This window comes from Podarcis pityusensis (genome assembly GCF_964106645.2).
Source record: "Podarcis pityusensis genome assembly, chromosome: 12".
Taxonomy (NCBI): domain Eukaryota; kingdom Metazoa; phylum Chordata; class Lepidosauria; order Squamata; family Lacertidae; genus Podarcis; species Podarcis pityusensis.
This window is the reverse complement of record NC_138037.1, coordinates 49,915,342-49,932,122: the sequence shown is the minus strand read 5'-3', so window position 1 is coordinate 49,932,122 and position 16,781 is coordinate 49,915,342. Positions and strand designations below refer to the sequence as shown.

Genomic DNA, 16,781 nt, shown 5'->3' with positions numbered 1-16,781 from the left:
CTAGGTTTTTTTTCATTTCAAAAAAACAAAAGTTTATTATTTTTTATATTTTGAAGTCGATATATATGGGCGCAACAAAATGTTTTTAAGTCCTTAGGGCCTCTAAAGGTCTTAATCCAGTTATTCTCTGCCTAGGGGCAGCTGCTGAACAGGCTGTCTTATCTATCTTATCAGAAGGAAGTTGGGTGGAGATGCTTTTTGCTTATCAGCCCCAAACAGCCGCAGACCGCAGGAGAGGCTATAGCAACAAACAGTCAAAACAGCACCTTGCACCTAATGGAATATCCTGTGTTTTTGAGGGGAAGATTGGGGCAAGTGGAGTATACCTGTGGCTATATCTTGAAAGCAATTTGCCGCACCACAAAGAATGGTGGGCACTTTAGTTTACCCCTCACAGAGTTAAATTTCCCAGCAACCCTTAAGAAACCACAGTACCCAGATTTGGGGTGTGTGTTTTGAATGTGCTTTAAAGATGCAGCCTGTGTTGTGTATCCTTTTTGAGTGGCAAACTGTAGTACACATCCTCGTTCCTTACACAGCAGAACTGTTGCAGTTAGCAGACTGCCTCAGCATTTATTTTCACATACCTTTATATGCCGATTTGCGTGAGCTTCTTTTGGAGCAGGGGTCAGCAACCTTTTTCAGCCGTGGGCTGGTCCACCGTCCCTCAGACCATGTGGTGGGCCGGACTGTTTTTTTGGGGCGAAATGAACGAATTCCTATGCCCCACAAATATAATAAAAGCACACATTCTACTCATGTAAAAACACCAGGCATGCCCCACAAATAACCCAGAGATGCATTTTAAATAAGAGGGCACATTCTACTCATGTAAAAACACGCTGATTCCCGGACTGTCCGTGGGCCGGATTTAGAAGGCGAATTGGTTGCGTTCGGCCCCCGGGCCTTAGGTTGCCTACCCCTGTTTTGGAGAGTCGTTATTTCTCTGAGCAAGGCTGTTTAAGGCCTTTTTGCTCATTACAGACACAGAAAAGGCTGGAAATGTTTGCCCCTTACTGATGTTGTATGCGCAACAACAACGCAAAATTTAGACCGTTTCTGGTCTGCTTCTTAACTTTGTACAGACAGAGCAATCCTAGCTATAGGAAACTGGCATAATTTACACAGGTTTAAGGTGCCCCTATTCTAAACTCCGTTCAGGAGTCTCTGGGAAAAGCTACCATTGGCTGGCGAGTGTGACATGATCAAATAATCACCGGATTGTAGAGTTGGAAGGGACCTTGAGGGGCATCTAGTCCAACCCTCTGCAATGCAGGAATCGTGCCCACAGCGGTTCCTTCTGGTTAACAGCCAGACAAACTGACCCACAGCACTGACTCGTGTTTTGAGGACTGGGCCCTGGGTCACATGACCCAGTGTAAATCTCGCCTTGCCTGTTCTGCCCACGGCCACCACTTTTTGGACTTTGCTGGTGCAAGTTACGGTGGTGTGCGTTCTGCTAGCTGAGCCCTGGCTGAATCCAGGTGATGGACTTTTGCTGGTGTAGCCACAGCACACCTGAGAAAGCCCAAGATCTACTGGATCCAAACATGTCTTTCCCGTTGGATCTTGGGTTTGGATCTTGTAAGACAGTAACTAACATGAATTCTGGCACCCGCTTTGTTCATAGCATGTGCTGAAGGGATGAGGAACATTCACTTTGTAAATATACCTGCAGAAGAATCAGGTGGTCGGGAAGATTGCAGTCCTAAATGCAGGAGTGAATGGAGCCTGTTTCTGCTTTAGGATTGGGCCACATCACTCTGAATTTACCAGGGCCGGATTTAGGTTTGACGAGGCCCTAAGCGACTGAAGGTAATGGGGCCCTTTATATGTCCAGCTGTCCTTTGTCAACAACAAATTGTTGCTGTTTTTTGTTTTGAGTATATGCTATATGGTAATTTATGGACCAAATAGGTATCTAAAGCCATTTGCGCATGTTGCCATTCAACCAGTGCATGCAGAATGTAGGCACCGTATATATAGAAATGAGCAAACCTGTGATATTTTAGGGAGCAGGCTAGCGGGCGATGTCCATTACTTACATCACAGGAGCCTACACAACACAAAACACTGTTGCTGTATGTAGGTTTTATTTTATTTGTTTTTTATCTTACATTTTGGAAATGTACATCCAGGTGTTTTTTTCCTTTAATTTTTTGGGGGCCCCCAAGAGAATGGGGCCCTAAGCTATAGCTCGTTTAGCTTATTTGTAAATCCGGCACTGGAAGTTACACACACTTGTTTGGGAATAAGCCTTACCAAATGAATGATCGACACAGAATAGGACCCACACATGGCTGCATGGGGATTGGATGAGTGATGGAGCTTCTCAGTAAACAGGATTAAGCTACACAGGTTCACTGACTGCTGGACTGAGTGTATTTCAATGCATACCTATTCAGACGTATGCCCTTTAAAAATATTTATATTTTATTGCAGATATTCCAATTAAAGTGACTTTTTTTTAAAAAAAGGGAAACAAAATGCTTTAAAAATACATAAACCTTCCACTAAAATTCCTCACATACCTGTCAAATACAAATGTATGTAAGTGAAATTATTATTCTAACAGATATACATTTATTTATTTTTATAAATGCTTTCCAAATGTCATTATATTTGCCCACACACAATCTATGACTTCAATACAACTTGCTTCCTGTAGGATTGTAGTCTTACCTGCCTTCCCAAAAACGCCAGCTCCTTTTATTCAAGGCTGTTCCTTAAATGAGGTGGAAGAAGGAAGAAGCAATGGTAAATACTGGGAAGGCGAACAAGTGGCCTCTGTTGCCACTCACAGGCTACTACTGGTACTCCACGTGATTCAGTGCTGTTGCTAAACTATAGAGATACAAAATATGCAAGGGGGTCTTGCAACAAAACGTTTCTCATGGATGCTGCTGCTCAGGGGTTGCCCTCTTCCAGGATACTCCATTCCGCTCCCCGCCCAAGTCAGCATTCTGTGGCCACTGAGCATGCTCAGTCCTCACTGGATTGTTTAGACTCCCCTGCAATTTTTCTTTTTTGTCCTTCTGCAAACTTTGGGATCCCCTTGGGCCTGGTGAGTCTATATACTCTCGAGTTTTAATAAAATAAAATAAAATAAAATTTAAAAGTTGACTTAATTAAAATTTTAATTTAAAATTTAATATAATTTTAATTTAAAAGTTGACTTAATTTAAAATTTTAATTTAAAATTAATCAAATTTAAAATTAAATTAAATTCAAATTTAATTATAATCCCCCTTCATTCATGCCCCGCCTCTTCTTCCTCCAGCGCGCAAGTGGGGCGTGGATTTGACTGCGCAAAGCACACCGACGAGCGCAAAAGCTTCGGAGGGTGAATAGCTGCGTGGCTCAGCGACGCCTCGCGCCCTCTTCCGCTTTCCCCGCACATGGCGGCGCTCCAACAGAGCCCCGGAAGTGAGAGGCGGCGCCGCGTGCGTCGCCGAACTCTTCCCTCCAGGCGCGTCCCGCTTCACCCCGCCCCTGCGCCGAGTCCCTGACGTCACCACACCTTTCCCGGCGGAAGCGCCTCGCGATTGGCGGGCCGGCCGACTATATATAGGCGTCACGAGGCGCCGCGGCCTTCTTTCTCTCCGACCCCAGGGAGGCCTCCATACGGCGTTGTAGCCGCGTGAGTTGGCGCGGGGAAGCGGGCGGGGAACGGGGGGTGGGGGAGCGAAAAGGCGTCTTCGGAGGAAGAAGAGGGAGCCGAGCCGGGGCGGCAGCGTGGGGGGCCCTTGGGGGGAGAGGACCGGGCTGGTCCCCCTTCCGCTGGTGGGCCCTTCGCTCGAGGCCTCGCAGCTGCAGCGGAATAACCCGGCCTCGGGGGCGCCCTGAGAGGCCGCGAGCCCAACCCGTGCTGAGGTTTTAACCCAGATCAGGAATATATACATTGCTATCACTGGATTTCCGTACCGCCCTTCATCCGCAGAGCGCTTTGCAATCTATCTATAATAACACAAATATAGCACAAATGTATATATATGTATGTGTGTGTGTGTATGTATATATATATACACACACACATACACACACACATATATATATATATATACATATACAAACACACACACATTATATATATATATATATAATGTGTGTTTGTGTGTGTGTGTGTATGTATATATATATGTGTGTGTGTGTGTATATGTATGTGTATATATATATATCTATATATATATCTCACAAATTCGTTGCAAGCAAGAGCAATAACACACCCGAACACTGTTTAAATGGCCCTGGACGGTTCAGTTAGCCAAAAGTCATGGAGTATAGGAATAATTTTTCCTTGGTGCCTAAAGGTAATGGATGCCGGCGATCTCTCCTTGCTTCACCTTTAGCTGAAGCAGTTCTGAATCCTGACGTCGTTACATAGTTAATTTGATGTTTCTTGCCATTCTTCCCACCCCCTCCACAAGGACTCGAGGCAGATCACAGATAAAATAGGGACACAGGTGCGGGGGGCGATCGTTAGAAAGGACAACCACACATTACGTGTATATGCACGATATTGAAAAGGACAGCGAAAATGGCGCTGCACCAGCCTTTTCATTACAGTCAGTTCCCAAAAGCGTGTTGAAGTAAGGTCTCTCTAAAGACTGCAAGGAGAGAGCCGGTTTTAAGTTCTCTAGGAAGGGAGTTCCAGAGTCTGGGAATAACATCTACTGTACAATGTAAATAAAACACAGAGAAAATGTTAATTTGCCTCAAAATATCTGCTTCCATATTTTTTTTTAAAGAGCTCCCAGATGAGTAGTCTTCTTTGGCCTTTCTAAGAAATCTTACTCCATTGCAGGCATTGAATGGTTCCCCCTGATTTGGAGACCATAGTCGCTTTTATATGATGGTTGTGTATATTTTAAGCTTGGCAGCAGAATCATGGGCTTTTGTTGCTTAATAGCCTCCTGGTTGAAACCCTTTAAAAACATTTAAAGAAAACATAATTTTGATGCAAACATACCAATTTAAACTTAATAGTAATTAATTTTATATAATAGGCTTAGCATAAAGGTTGCAATTTTTCATTTTGAATTGCTGCAGTTTATTTAAAGCACTTTTATGATCTTCCAGCCAAAAAAGGTTCCCAGAGCAGGTTGCATAAAACCAATGATAGGATCACCCAAGTTTGCATGCTTCCAAGTTCTTTAAATGACCAGCATAAATGGAAACATCTGAGAGGAGAAGCCCAACAAAGCTGATTCAGGGATCCTATTTCCAATCTCTGCCTCTGCTGCAGCCTAATGGCTGCTGTTAGATGACAGTTTTAGGCCAGAAATGTGGTTATGTTGCCTCTTCAATTGCCACTATAGTGCAAGTAGATAAATAGGTACCCCTCCGGCGGGAAGGTAAACTGTATTTCTGTGCACTGCTCTGGTTCGCCAAAAGCGGCTTGGCCACATGACCCAGAAGCTGTCTGTGGACAAATGCTGGCTTCCTTGGCCTATAGAGTGAGATGAGTGCCGCAACCCCAGTCGTTCACAACTGGATCTAACGGTCAGGGGTACCTTTACCTTTAAGATCTTTCTTAAATCACAAAGTTACTGTAAATCACATGCAGAACCCAAGGGTTTTTTTTATCATTCTTGTATTGAAGAAGACTTTGCAATCATATATTTGCCTCTGCAGTGACAGTAGTTCACTATTGCTCCCATTTTATAGATTGGCACGGAGACCTGACAGTGATGTTCCTGTCCCATACTAACATAAGCTGATTCTGTTTTAGGTTTCCTGTCGTTGCTTTAAAAGGAAACTTCACAATGTCCGGAGGTCTTGATGTTCTGCAGATGAAGGAGGAAGATGTCCTCAAATTCCTTGCTGCAGGAACCCACTTGGGAGGCACCAATCTCGACTTTCAGATGGAACAGTACATTTATAAAAGAAAAAGTGATGGTAAGAATCTTGTAGAATGTCAGGGTGATTTTTTAATAGTCTGTTGTTTGTGGCGATGCTAGACTCAGCAGTGGCTTATGAGTGCAAAGCAGCATTGGATTTTACATTTTTCTGTTCAGTTATTTATATATTCATTCTATATACTACTGCTTAGTGCTTTTCACTTCCTTTAGTCCTATTCCTTGCCAAGAATGCACATGCTGAACTTGCCTATTCAAATAAGTGAATTGCTTTTGTTAATTGTTCTTCATGTCTAGGCCAGGGATGGGAATTTCTGGCCCTCCAAATGTTACTAGGCTACAACTACCACCATCCCTGTTTATTAGCCATTTTGGCTAGGGCTGATGGGAGTAGGACTCTGTTAACAACATGTGGAAAGGGTCACAGGTTCACTGTTCCTTGTCCTGGCCTATCTTGCAGTACTCTAGGAGTAAACTGACACCTAGGGGTTCTTTACATTTCAGGACAGGTTTTTTGTACTTTGTTTTACTTCTTTGTGTTCTGTTGTTTATCATGGAGACATGTCACAAAGAATAGCTTTGGTGGCTTGAGTAAGATTCGATATATTTCAGGCAGCTTGATCTACATGTTTGGTTTTAACTGCACGCTATTAAAGCTCAGAGGTGAGGTCAGTTTCTGGCCTATGAACTCTTGAGTGTCGGAAGTGTGCTACAGTAAACTCTGGCAGGATTTTCGCTAACGCCAGGAGAGCTATGCTCTATGACTGGAGTTTGATAGTAGTCACTGCCACATCCATGCCAAGCTTGATAAGGTGAAGGGACATGTTTAATAATACTTTGTAAACGTGCACCTCTGCATTTACTATTGAGGCACTATGAGTGGGAAGGGAAGCACCCCCTTCTGCAAAATTGTCCTCTGAAGTGTAACCACAGCAAAACAGTAAGTGTAGGAACCCTCATGCCACTTGCACATTCCTTTGAATCGTCACTTCCCAGATGAAGGCAAACCAGAGGATGAAATCAGTATATCCCCATGTCTTTTTGGAGCCATTTTTCATTCTCATGCACTCGTATCATTTTAAACAAGGGGGAAGGACAAGTGCAAACAACTGCAGTCGGGAAGCAAGATTCAATACAAGTGCGTCCAGTTGCCAGTTTCTGTTATTTAAAACACCATTGCGTTTTATGTAGGTATTTACATCATCAATCTGAAGAGAACGTGGGAAAAGCTGCTTTTGGCAGCTCGTGCCATTGTTGCCATCGAGAACCCGGCTGATGTGAGCGTTATCTCCTCCAGGAATACTGGACAGGTATGGGAGTATGTCTAGGAATGCGAATTGTGTGATGGGGTTGGCTTTAGTATTTTTGCAAATGTGTCAGCACTTGTCTCCAAATAACCATGCAAGCCAGGTTTCTGTTGAAAATGCAGCATAAATTGTAGAAGAAATTCAACTATTTCAACCTTTCTTATTATCTCCCCACTGTAGCGTGCCGTTCTGAAATTTGCTGCTGCAACTGGAGCTACACCAATTGCTGGCCGTTTCACTCCTGGCACTTTCACCAATCAGATCCAGGCTGCCTTCCGTGAGCCCCGCCTCTTGGTAGTCACTGATCCAAGAGCTGACCATCAGCCACTGACTGAAGCATCATATGTAAACATCCCTACCATTGCCTTGTGCAATACCGATTCTCCCCTGCGCTATGTGGATATTGCAATTCCATGCAACAACAAGGTAAGTGTATACTCTTTATGTCTATCCATGGTTTTCTTTTAAAGGCATTTTCTGGGTGTGATTTTCAAAGTTTGCAGTCAAAGCTTACTGCTGTGTTTTGATAGAAGGCAGCAACTAGTTTTGGAGGGGGGAAACGGGTTGTGTGCACATAGTTAGAGCTCAGAGCTGAGGTCAGTTTCTGGCCAATGAACTCCTGAGTGTAGGAACTGTGCTACATCAATCTTGGCAGGATTTTTCGCTAACGCCACAAGGACTTTCACGGTCCAATGAGTGGAGTTTGATAGTGATTCTTGCCACACCTTTATGAGAAATGATACAGGTAGTTGAGGGACGTACCTACCTTATTTTTAATGTATCTTACCCCATTGTTCTGCTTTTGAATTTGCTGAGCAGTCTTGCCAAAACTTGATTGCCTGTGGCTTTTTAATAAAATACGTTTTTTGCCAATTTACCCTATAATTTTCTGAATTATTATTATTTTGAGAATCTTGGTCCTAATGGATAAATATCTAATCTGTGCTCCAGGGGGCTCATTCAGTTGGCCTGATGTGGTGGATGCTGGCTCGTGAGGTCTTGCGTATGCGTGGTACTATTTCCCGTGAGCACCCGTGGGAGGTCATGCCTGATCTCTACTTCTACCGGGATCCTGAAGAGGTAAGCTCGGATTGGCACACAGTATTGTGTTGGGATTTTAGGACGAGGAAGGAAAAGGAGAGCGTAACCTTGGCAAAGCAGCATGACCCGTACCCTGTCCGCTCAGTCCCTACCCAGAGGTTCACAGTATGAGGAGGCACTTCTGGAGCAAAATGTTTCTTTAACGTTTACACTATGTGTGATTGACACTTGATGGTTTCACTAGTGGGGCACCAAAGTTAGTCACATACATAAACTCTCTTTAGAGGAACCTTTCAACAGCTCTACAGTGGTGCCTCGCAAGACGAAAAGAATCCGTTCTGTGATTCTCTTCGTCTAGTGATTTTTTCCGTCTTGCGAAGCAAGCCCATTGAAGGATTAGCGGATTAGCGCTTTTAGAGGCTTTTAGCGGCTTATCTGCTGATCGGATCAGCTGATAAGCGGCTTAGCACTATTAGCGGCTTTTAGCTGCTTTTAGCGGCTTATCTGCTGATCGGATCAGCTGATAAGCAGCTTAGCGGCTTAGAAAAAGGGGGGGAGGGGAAAAAAACCAGCAGGAACTCGCAAGACATTGTCGTCTTGCGAAGCAAGCCCATAGGAGATTCGTTTTGCGAAGCACCTCCAAAATGGAAAACTCTTTCGTCTAGCGAGTTTTCCGTCTTGCGAGGCATTCGTCTTGCGGGGCACCACTGTATTGAACCAAGTCTTTGGTAGACCTTTTCCAGCTAGAATGGCTATCAGTGTTCTAACCAGCAACACCCACTCAGCCCCTTCTGGGATTTAATTTCCTCTGATGGGACCAAAGCTGGGTTGCCCTGCCCAGCCATTCCCACTCAGATGCTTCAAACCCCAGTTGCTCACACTGACAGCCCAGCTCCTACAGGGAGAGTCAAATACCTATCTGCTAGGTCCCTGTCTAACCTGCAGACAATCTGTGTCTGCCCTCTCTGAAAGGTGCATGGCCCGGTTGATTAGGGCATGGTGCTTGATAATGCCAAGGTTGCAGGTTTGATCCCTGTACGGGAGAGCTGCATATTACTGCATTGCAGGGAGTTGGATAAGCCTCAGGGTCCCTTCCAACTCTGTGGTTCTATTGTGACTCTTAAAGCTCTGCATCTAACTGCTTTCTCCTGATTGGCTCTGGGTCTCTCCAGCTCTCATTGGTTGCCAGGTCACCAGGAGTCAGGCCCATAGCTTGTCCGTCGCAGAATATATCTGTAACATTAGCTTGCGTTAATCTCTCTCTCTCTCAGATTGAAAAGGAAGAGCAGGCTGCAGCTGAGAAGGCGGTTACAAAGGAGGAATTCCAAGGAGAATGGACTGCTCCTGCACCCGAATTCACTGCTCCGCCGCAGCCTGAGGTGGCTGATTGGTCTGAAGGAGTGCAAGTGCCGTCTGTGCCAATACAGACAACATTCCCAGCTGGTAAGTATTTTGAAAGATGACGCTCAAACTTTTCTTAATGACAGCAAACTGTAAAGTTATTTGTCACTTGCGTCAGTGGTGTTTCCATCTTCTCCAACAGAGGTTTCTGTGATAAAATCTCGAGATTTATTAGTTCTCAAACATGACAGGGAGGGTTGGGGGTGTTTGCTTGAGTTTAACATTTCTGATGGTGGTTTTACGTATGTTTTTTCCCCAGAGGACTGGAGTGCACAGCCTGCCACTGAAGACTGGTCTGCAGCCCCCACTGCTCAGGCAACTGAGTGGGTAGGGACTGCCACGGAATGGTCTTAATACATCTACAGGAATTCATGAGTACAGTGAAAAATAAAGATCTTTCTTAATACAAGGCTTTGCTTGCTTTTCTGATATGCAGTGTTATCCTGGTGTGCTCTGAGATCCATGAGCTCATATATATATATATAATAGGCATCGTGCACATGCACAATCAAGTCACCCAACAATGTTACAGAATCTTACGATCTGACATTTGATAAATTTTAGAAGTTTATGCATCAAGGATGTTTTATAGTGATTGTGTATTTTACAGGGCATGTTTGAATCATTTTGGTCACATCCATGCTATGATGCCTTACAGTGTTTTACACAGGGCAAGGCCCACTGTGGTAGCTGATAAACTTTATCAGCTAGTGGTCATGTTTTTGAATTAAGTAGACTGTTGGGCCAGCACATTAACTTTGAGCAGTATGTAATTTCCGAAGAGACACAGCAAAGTGCTTTTTAACCCCTTTCTCCTCTGTGTGAATAGCATTGGGGGCTTTTTTAGAGCTGAACCTGGTTTGTAGCACAAAACGAAATTTAAAAATTCCTTTCGTTACGAGTACGGCAAACCAACACGGCTACCTACCTGTAACATGTTTCACAAAAGTTTAACATCGTAGCCACTCAGGAAAAAAGGACAATACCTTTATTAGGTCAACCAAAATGTTACAAAACAGTGTGTAAGCTTTCCTGTACTTGAGAAATCTTCACCCGCCTGTATGTTAAAGATGGGGAGAAAGAGGCAGCTGGTGTGCCTTTGCTGAAAGTCTTAAGAATTTGTGTAGGAGCAGTTAGCAGATAAGCAAAGGAAACCTTTTCAGATACTGTAGGTTTCAAATAGCACCCTGGTCTTAAGGGAAGGAGCACTCTAGAGACCAATAAAGACCATGCTGCTCAGAGATCAGTTTGACCTTAAGCAGGGTCAGTCTGGAAAGTGAGATGGCTCCTGCCATTGGAGAGGAGGCAAGAAGCTGGGATCCTGCCTGATCCATACTAGATAAGACCTTTATTAGGCTTTCTGTTGACTTTTTGACAAGTAATGGTATCTAGAAGTTCAGGCAGGGTTGGTCTGGCTAGATGAATGATTCTTCCCCATGGTATGGAGGCAAAAGACACAACCCAAGCTCTCCAGTAAGAAGCATCCCTTTACTAGGAATGTCTTTCATCAATATTTGGCAAAACTTCAGGGTTTTTTCTAAAGTTAATTATAGCTCTATGCCAGTTCTTTTACACAAACATGCATATAATTCACACATACTTTCACTAATGGGATAATCTGAGTCCAAGCAATAGCTAAATGTCAGCCGTGGTTTGGAAAATAAAACGCAAGGACATACTATAATACACAAATTCCAAGGACCTGTTACTACAACATCATTGTTTAATTGTATGCCAGCTTTTCATAGTTAAGCCATGCTGAAGGCGGCTTACGACGTGAAAAGATTTACAAAATATAACAAAAGTCATAAGCAATAAAAGTCAAAGGCCACAAAACACACCTGTTCTTAATCAAACCTGCCACAGTGAGGTTTGGAAAAAAAAATCCTATGGAAGCCAGCAGGATGCTTTTTTCAAGCCAAAATATGTGGGGGCATTTTTGCTGGAGAGGGCTTCAAGTGCACAGGGAGGGGAGAGTTGCATCAATTCACATATTTTGCTAGCATTTGAACCCACCATGAAAGGTAGGTTAGAAGTAATGTTCTCATATTGCAGATAGATCATGGTGAGAATGCAGGGAGTGGGATCCTTTGAGCTGGGAGTAAGAAGTTTTGAAGCAGTGGCTTCTTTTGCTCTTAACAGTTCTTAAAATGTAGCTGCTTTTGCATTGGAAAACTTTTATAACCTTTAAAGAGACATTCAGGGTTTCTCCTGTAAATGCATCTAAAGATAACCTCTTAAAAGCCAGGAAGTGAATGAAAACGTTATCATTTGCAACCTTATTTTTCATGCTTCTTGCCTTCATTCCTAGGTCTATATTTTCAAATAATAATAATAAATTTTTATTTATACCCCGCCCTTCCCAGTTCAGAAAAAGGCTCAGGGCGGCTAACAACAAATTTAAAACAATTGATGCAACAAAAAACAGCATAAAATACAATATAAAACGTGAATAACAATAAATTCAGAATTCAAAAATCAATTTAGGGGGGAAATCCATCCAATAAACATTAGATAATCACCAGGGCTAGCTGGCTAAATTAGTCCTATTTGGGCCAGCGAGAAGACCAGGGGAGAATTAGCTGTGGGATCCCAGAGCGGGTAATCTTCATATAGGGGAAGGAAGGAAGGGGAATAAAAGAATGGGGGACCTGTTGTCTTAGCATTGCTCATTCTGAACCCACCTCAAAAAAGACATGCTCCTGATGGTTCAAGCACTGCATATGCTCAAAAGGAAAAGGGGGTTTGGAGAAGTGACCACAGAAGGCTGTTTTTATATGATGGACTTTTGACAGTGACGTACTTTAGACCTCAAATGTGGATGTGTAAAATTTCTACTTGCAGGAATTGATGTGCAGCATACATTTCCAGTGCACGTAGATGAATTGTATTTTAATGGTAGTCAATGAGTCTTACCCCTTCCCATTCCAGGGGGTGGTCCCCTAGGCTGTGGCATCTTTGGATTTGGTCTTGGTTGGTTAGGCAGCCCGCCTCTTGGGCTTGGTGGCCGAGTCACTACAACAGCAGGCTGGAGTGTGGCTCCTCTTGCAGGGTTCTCAGGATTACTGTTTCTGGTGGTGCTTGCTTCTTCCTTCATTGCAGGAGTGTTTTTAATGTTGGCAGACTCAGGCTTGTTATCTTGTAAAAGGAAAGGAACATTCAGTGCTTTTTCGCATATTAACTAACCCATCCATGCATCCTTCAGATCTCATTTAGCTGTTATTTTTGTGCACAGCAAAGCCACTGAGGCAAGCAGTTAGATTCCCCTTGATATCTCTATTAGTTGTTGCATTAGCTAAACTTTTATAATAGTTCAACATCAACCTCCAGAGGGACTGCAGTCCACCTTACCAGATGCATGGAGGGACATCCTCATGAATACACAGGATTTGGGTAAGTATCAGTGACGTCAGAGTGCAATGAAATGCTAACAAGTAAAACCTGAGAATTACACAATTAACAGTGGTATTTTACATAATCAGTAGGTGTAACAGACAACCTGGCACTGGTCAGCTAATTAATACAATGCTAAAAATCCTTTGTCTCTGTTTAGGCCAGAAATGATAGCACTGAAGTTGTCACCTGATGGCATAATGATGTTTAAAATACAGTGGTGCCTCACAATGCGAAATTAATCCGTTCCGCGAGAGTCTTCGTCTAGCGGTTTTTTCGTCTTGCGAAGCAACCCTATTAGCGGCTTAACAGATTAGCGCTATTAGCGGTTTAGCGGCTATTAAAGGCTTATCGGCTTATCGGATTAGCTGCTAAAAGGCTATTAAAGGCTTAGCGGCTTAGATAAAGGGGGGAAAAGCGGAAAAAAAATCTCAAGACTTACAAGACATTTTCGTCTTGCGAAGCAAGCCCATAGGGAAATTCGTCCTGCGAAGCAACTCAAAAACGGAAAACCCTTTCGTCTAGCGGGTTTTCCGTCTTGCGAGGCATTCGTCTTGCGGGGCACCACTGTAGTCTATGTAAAGGGAGCCAGACTATAATCCAGTCATTGGGCAAAAAAAGGTTTTCACTTTTGAGAGAGAGATAAATAGTGTCACCAAAAATGCTGATTATATTTCAAAGGCTGGGTTAATCTAGTTTTCACCTAGTGCCTAAATGAGGCCAACATGGGACAACCTGATGCCATTTAGGGAGGGAGTTCCATAATGTGGGGGGCACTGAGAACCCCCTGTCTCAAGCAGTCACCTGTCCAACAGAAACTAAAACTGGAATAGCAACCAGGGCATCCTCAGTAAATCTTAGTCATTTTTTCAGGTTACTGATTCCCAAGTTGTTTAAACCTTTGTATACCAATACCAAAACTTTGAACTGAGCCCAGGGATTTACCAAAAGAATTACATTGACAAGCATTGATGGAAGACCAGTGGGTTGGGCTGTTTTTACCTTCTGTTGGTTTGGGTCCATCCATGGCCTTTGCACGTGGAACAAGCAAGTCTTCCAAATCTTGCATTGCTGGGTTGGTGGAAGCTTTGTTGTTCTTCTTGTTTTTCTCATCTTCACGTTGCTACAGAGCATGGCACGTAAAAACGTTAGGGTGATATCCTTTGCAATTAATGGACCTAAGCTCGTCCTGCTGCTTAATTTCAGTTGGCCTACGCAGAGTAGGACTAGCGTTGGACACAGCTCTCAGGCATGATCATCATCATTTTTTAAAAATAATTATGGTAAAAGCTACAAATTAAGGGAGAACTAAAACAGAGGCTGAGACTTGAGTGTACTCAATATAAAGCTGATGTTTTGAAACTGGAAAATTACCTGAAATGCAGCAATATTATTTATTTATAAATACACATACATATGAGAATGGAGAAACAGGGCAGGAAAAATGGTTTAAAACAACAGCCCAGGTTTGAGTAAAGCAGGGATGGAGAAACATTGAGGGGAGGGAAGTGACAATTTAAAACAATACCAGGATAAATACAATGAGCAGGATGGGACATTGGCAGTTTAAAACAAGGTTTGGGAATAGCGAGAAGGGTGTTTGAAAAAGCTCTGTTGTGTTAGCTTTTTGGTGTCAGCTTCCGTGTTGTGCTCATCTCTGATATTTCTCCTTTTAAAAACCGATTTGTTCTTTTTAAAAAACGACCTCTCAGTGTCCTGTCAGTGTTTAAAACTGTCATTTTCCTCTCAGAGTTTCTTTCTCCCTGCTTTACTTAAACTTCTGCTGTGGTAAGAGAGCTACTGAGAGGGAAATTGTGGTTTAAACAGCAGCAGAGGTTTGAATTAAGCAGGAATAGAGGATCGTGGAGAGAGAGAAAGGTGGCAATTTTAAACAGTGTCAGAGTTTTGAGGAGAGTGAGCAGGGATGACACTGGGGGAGGACTGGCAGTTTAAAACAAGATCTGAGTACCGAGCGAAGGGAATTTGAAAAGGCTTTGTGTTGTGTTAGTGTCTGTGTTGTACCCAACACTTTTCCTTGTTAAAACTGGTTTGTTTGTTTTCTAAAAAACCACAAAGCCTCTGTGTACTCTCAGAATAGAGTTCTTCAGGTGGGGTGAGACATTCATTTGGAGAGTGTATTTATGCCAGTGGAGTGGGGCTGGGGGGCTGGATACATCATATATTTTCAAATGCTTGCCCCTAGATAGAGCAGCACACGGGTATATTTCATATTATAAAAATGTTGTAGCATTTTTTATATCAGTGTTAAGTGCATCTTAAAAAGTTGGGAATATGAGAATTTATTATGTGGTTTTAATATATAAAGAAGGAGCAGGTAATTCAGGATGAGCTAATATGTACTTAAGGAATGCTAGGAATGTAGCAATCAGCACATGAACTGGCACATGGATTTTTGAACCATGTAGTTCAACAATGGACCCAAACACCTGTGGTGTTTTCATTTGTAAGTTCATTTGATAAAATACAAACATACCATTTGCATTTTCTTCTTCAGCTCCGCATTGGCGTGTTGATAAGCTTCACCCACAGCATTCAGGTAATATATAGCAAGGCTACAAAATCAAATATCAGTTAAACTTCTGTGAAACCTTACAATGGCTTAAAAGTAGACAAAAGAGGCAGGTTTAATTACTGATCTAAGAAATACAATATCAGTTAAACACTTTCATGAGTGTTTTTGTTAATATCCACATTTCCTATCAGTTATTAACAAAAAACAAATAAAAAAACCTTTCTTTTACAACTCTAGCAAAAAATATCAAAGCAGTTTACGAGAATCTATATATAATAAAAACCACAGAAAAATTTAAAATCAGAGGTCATCAGCTGTTAAAGAAAGACATTGTCTTAATTGCCTGGATAGGTTTGGCAGCATAGAAAAGTTTTCAGCAGGCGTTTAAAGGTTAAAACAGAATATTTATAAACTATATATAAGCATATCATTAAAAATATCAAAGTGCCTTACAAAAAAGTATTGTTGTTTTTGCTGCGGTGGAAAAATAATCTGTATTATGGATATAAGGAGTGGAGATGAATTAGGGTGAGAAGATTCTGCATAATCCATTAATGGTTGGTTTGATTTCAGGCTACACGCACAGCACGACATTTTAAATCCTAGCAATTTTTAAACCAATAACCTAAGGATACCTCTTGCTAAAATAAAACTCTTCTTCGCTCTCAGGTCCCCAGGCTATTGGAACAACTTACATCATAAGTAGAATGGCGGGTATAATTAGTCCTGGATTTGCCACATAACCGAAGATCTTGGCCACAAAGGGAAGAAAATCGTGTTGGATGGTCTCTTGGATTACATCGTACATTTTCTTTTCCCCACTGGAATGGTGCCCAACGGTTGCAAATGCATCCCTGAAAGGTTTGGCAGTCGAAACAGAAGGCTTTTTATCACAGGACAAGAAATCAGCCCTCGACAACTTAACCGGCAGGAAAATTTTTTTTTGCAAAAAATCCCTAAGCCCCGGGGTCACAATTTCAGAAAAAATCTGACTTTCGGCAATTCACTCAAAACTGGTGCCCAAGGGTTCCAAATGATCCACTGAATGGTTTGACAGTCGAAACAGCAGGCTTTTAATCACAGGAAAAGAAATCAGCCCTCGAGAACTTAACCGGCGGAAGTAGATTTTTTTGAAAAGACCCCTAAGCCCCGGGGTCACAATTTCAGAAAAAATCTGACTTTTGGCAATTCACTGAAAAATGGTGCCCAACGGTTGCAAATGCTCCCCTGAAAGTTTTGTGGTTGAAA

The 16,781-nt window shown here is 42.6% G+C and overlaps 2 protein-coding genes across 2 annotated transcripts; one reads left to right on the top strand and one right to left on the bottom strand.

The window, feature by feature from the left end:
* The first annotated feature begins 3,485 nt into the window (after positions 1–3,485).
* RPSA (ribosomal protein SA) lies at positions 3,486–10,016 on the top strand. The gene is made up of 7 exons (XM_080976017.1): positions 3,486–3,640; positions 5,732–5,898; positions 7,050–7,168; positions 7,346–7,591; positions 8,117–8,245; positions 9,478–9,649; positions 9,867–10,016. Exons 2-7 carry the CDS (start codon positions 5,766–5,768, stop codon positions 9,959–9,961), a joined length of 894 nt encoding a protein of 297 aa, XP_080832143.1. The 5' UTR covers positions 3,486–3,640; positions 5,732–5,765; the 3' UTR covers positions 9,962–10,016.
* Positions 10,017–10,577: 561 nt separating this feature from the next.
* LOC308460020 (transmembrane channel-like protein 2-B) lies at positions 10,578–16,365 on the bottom strand. Its single transcript, XM_080976058.1, has 4 exons — positions 16,229–16,365; positions 15,495–15,573; positions 14,003–14,123; positions 10,578–12,745 (listed from the first exon to the last, which is right to left on the bottom strand). Exons 1-4 carry the CDS (start codon positions 16,339–16,341, stop codon positions 12,510–12,512), a joined length of 549 nt encoding a protein of 182 aa, XP_080832184.1. The 5' UTR covers positions 16,342–16,365; the 3' UTR covers positions 10,578–12,509.
* Between the last annotated feature and the right edge of the window lie 416 nt (positions 16,366–16,781).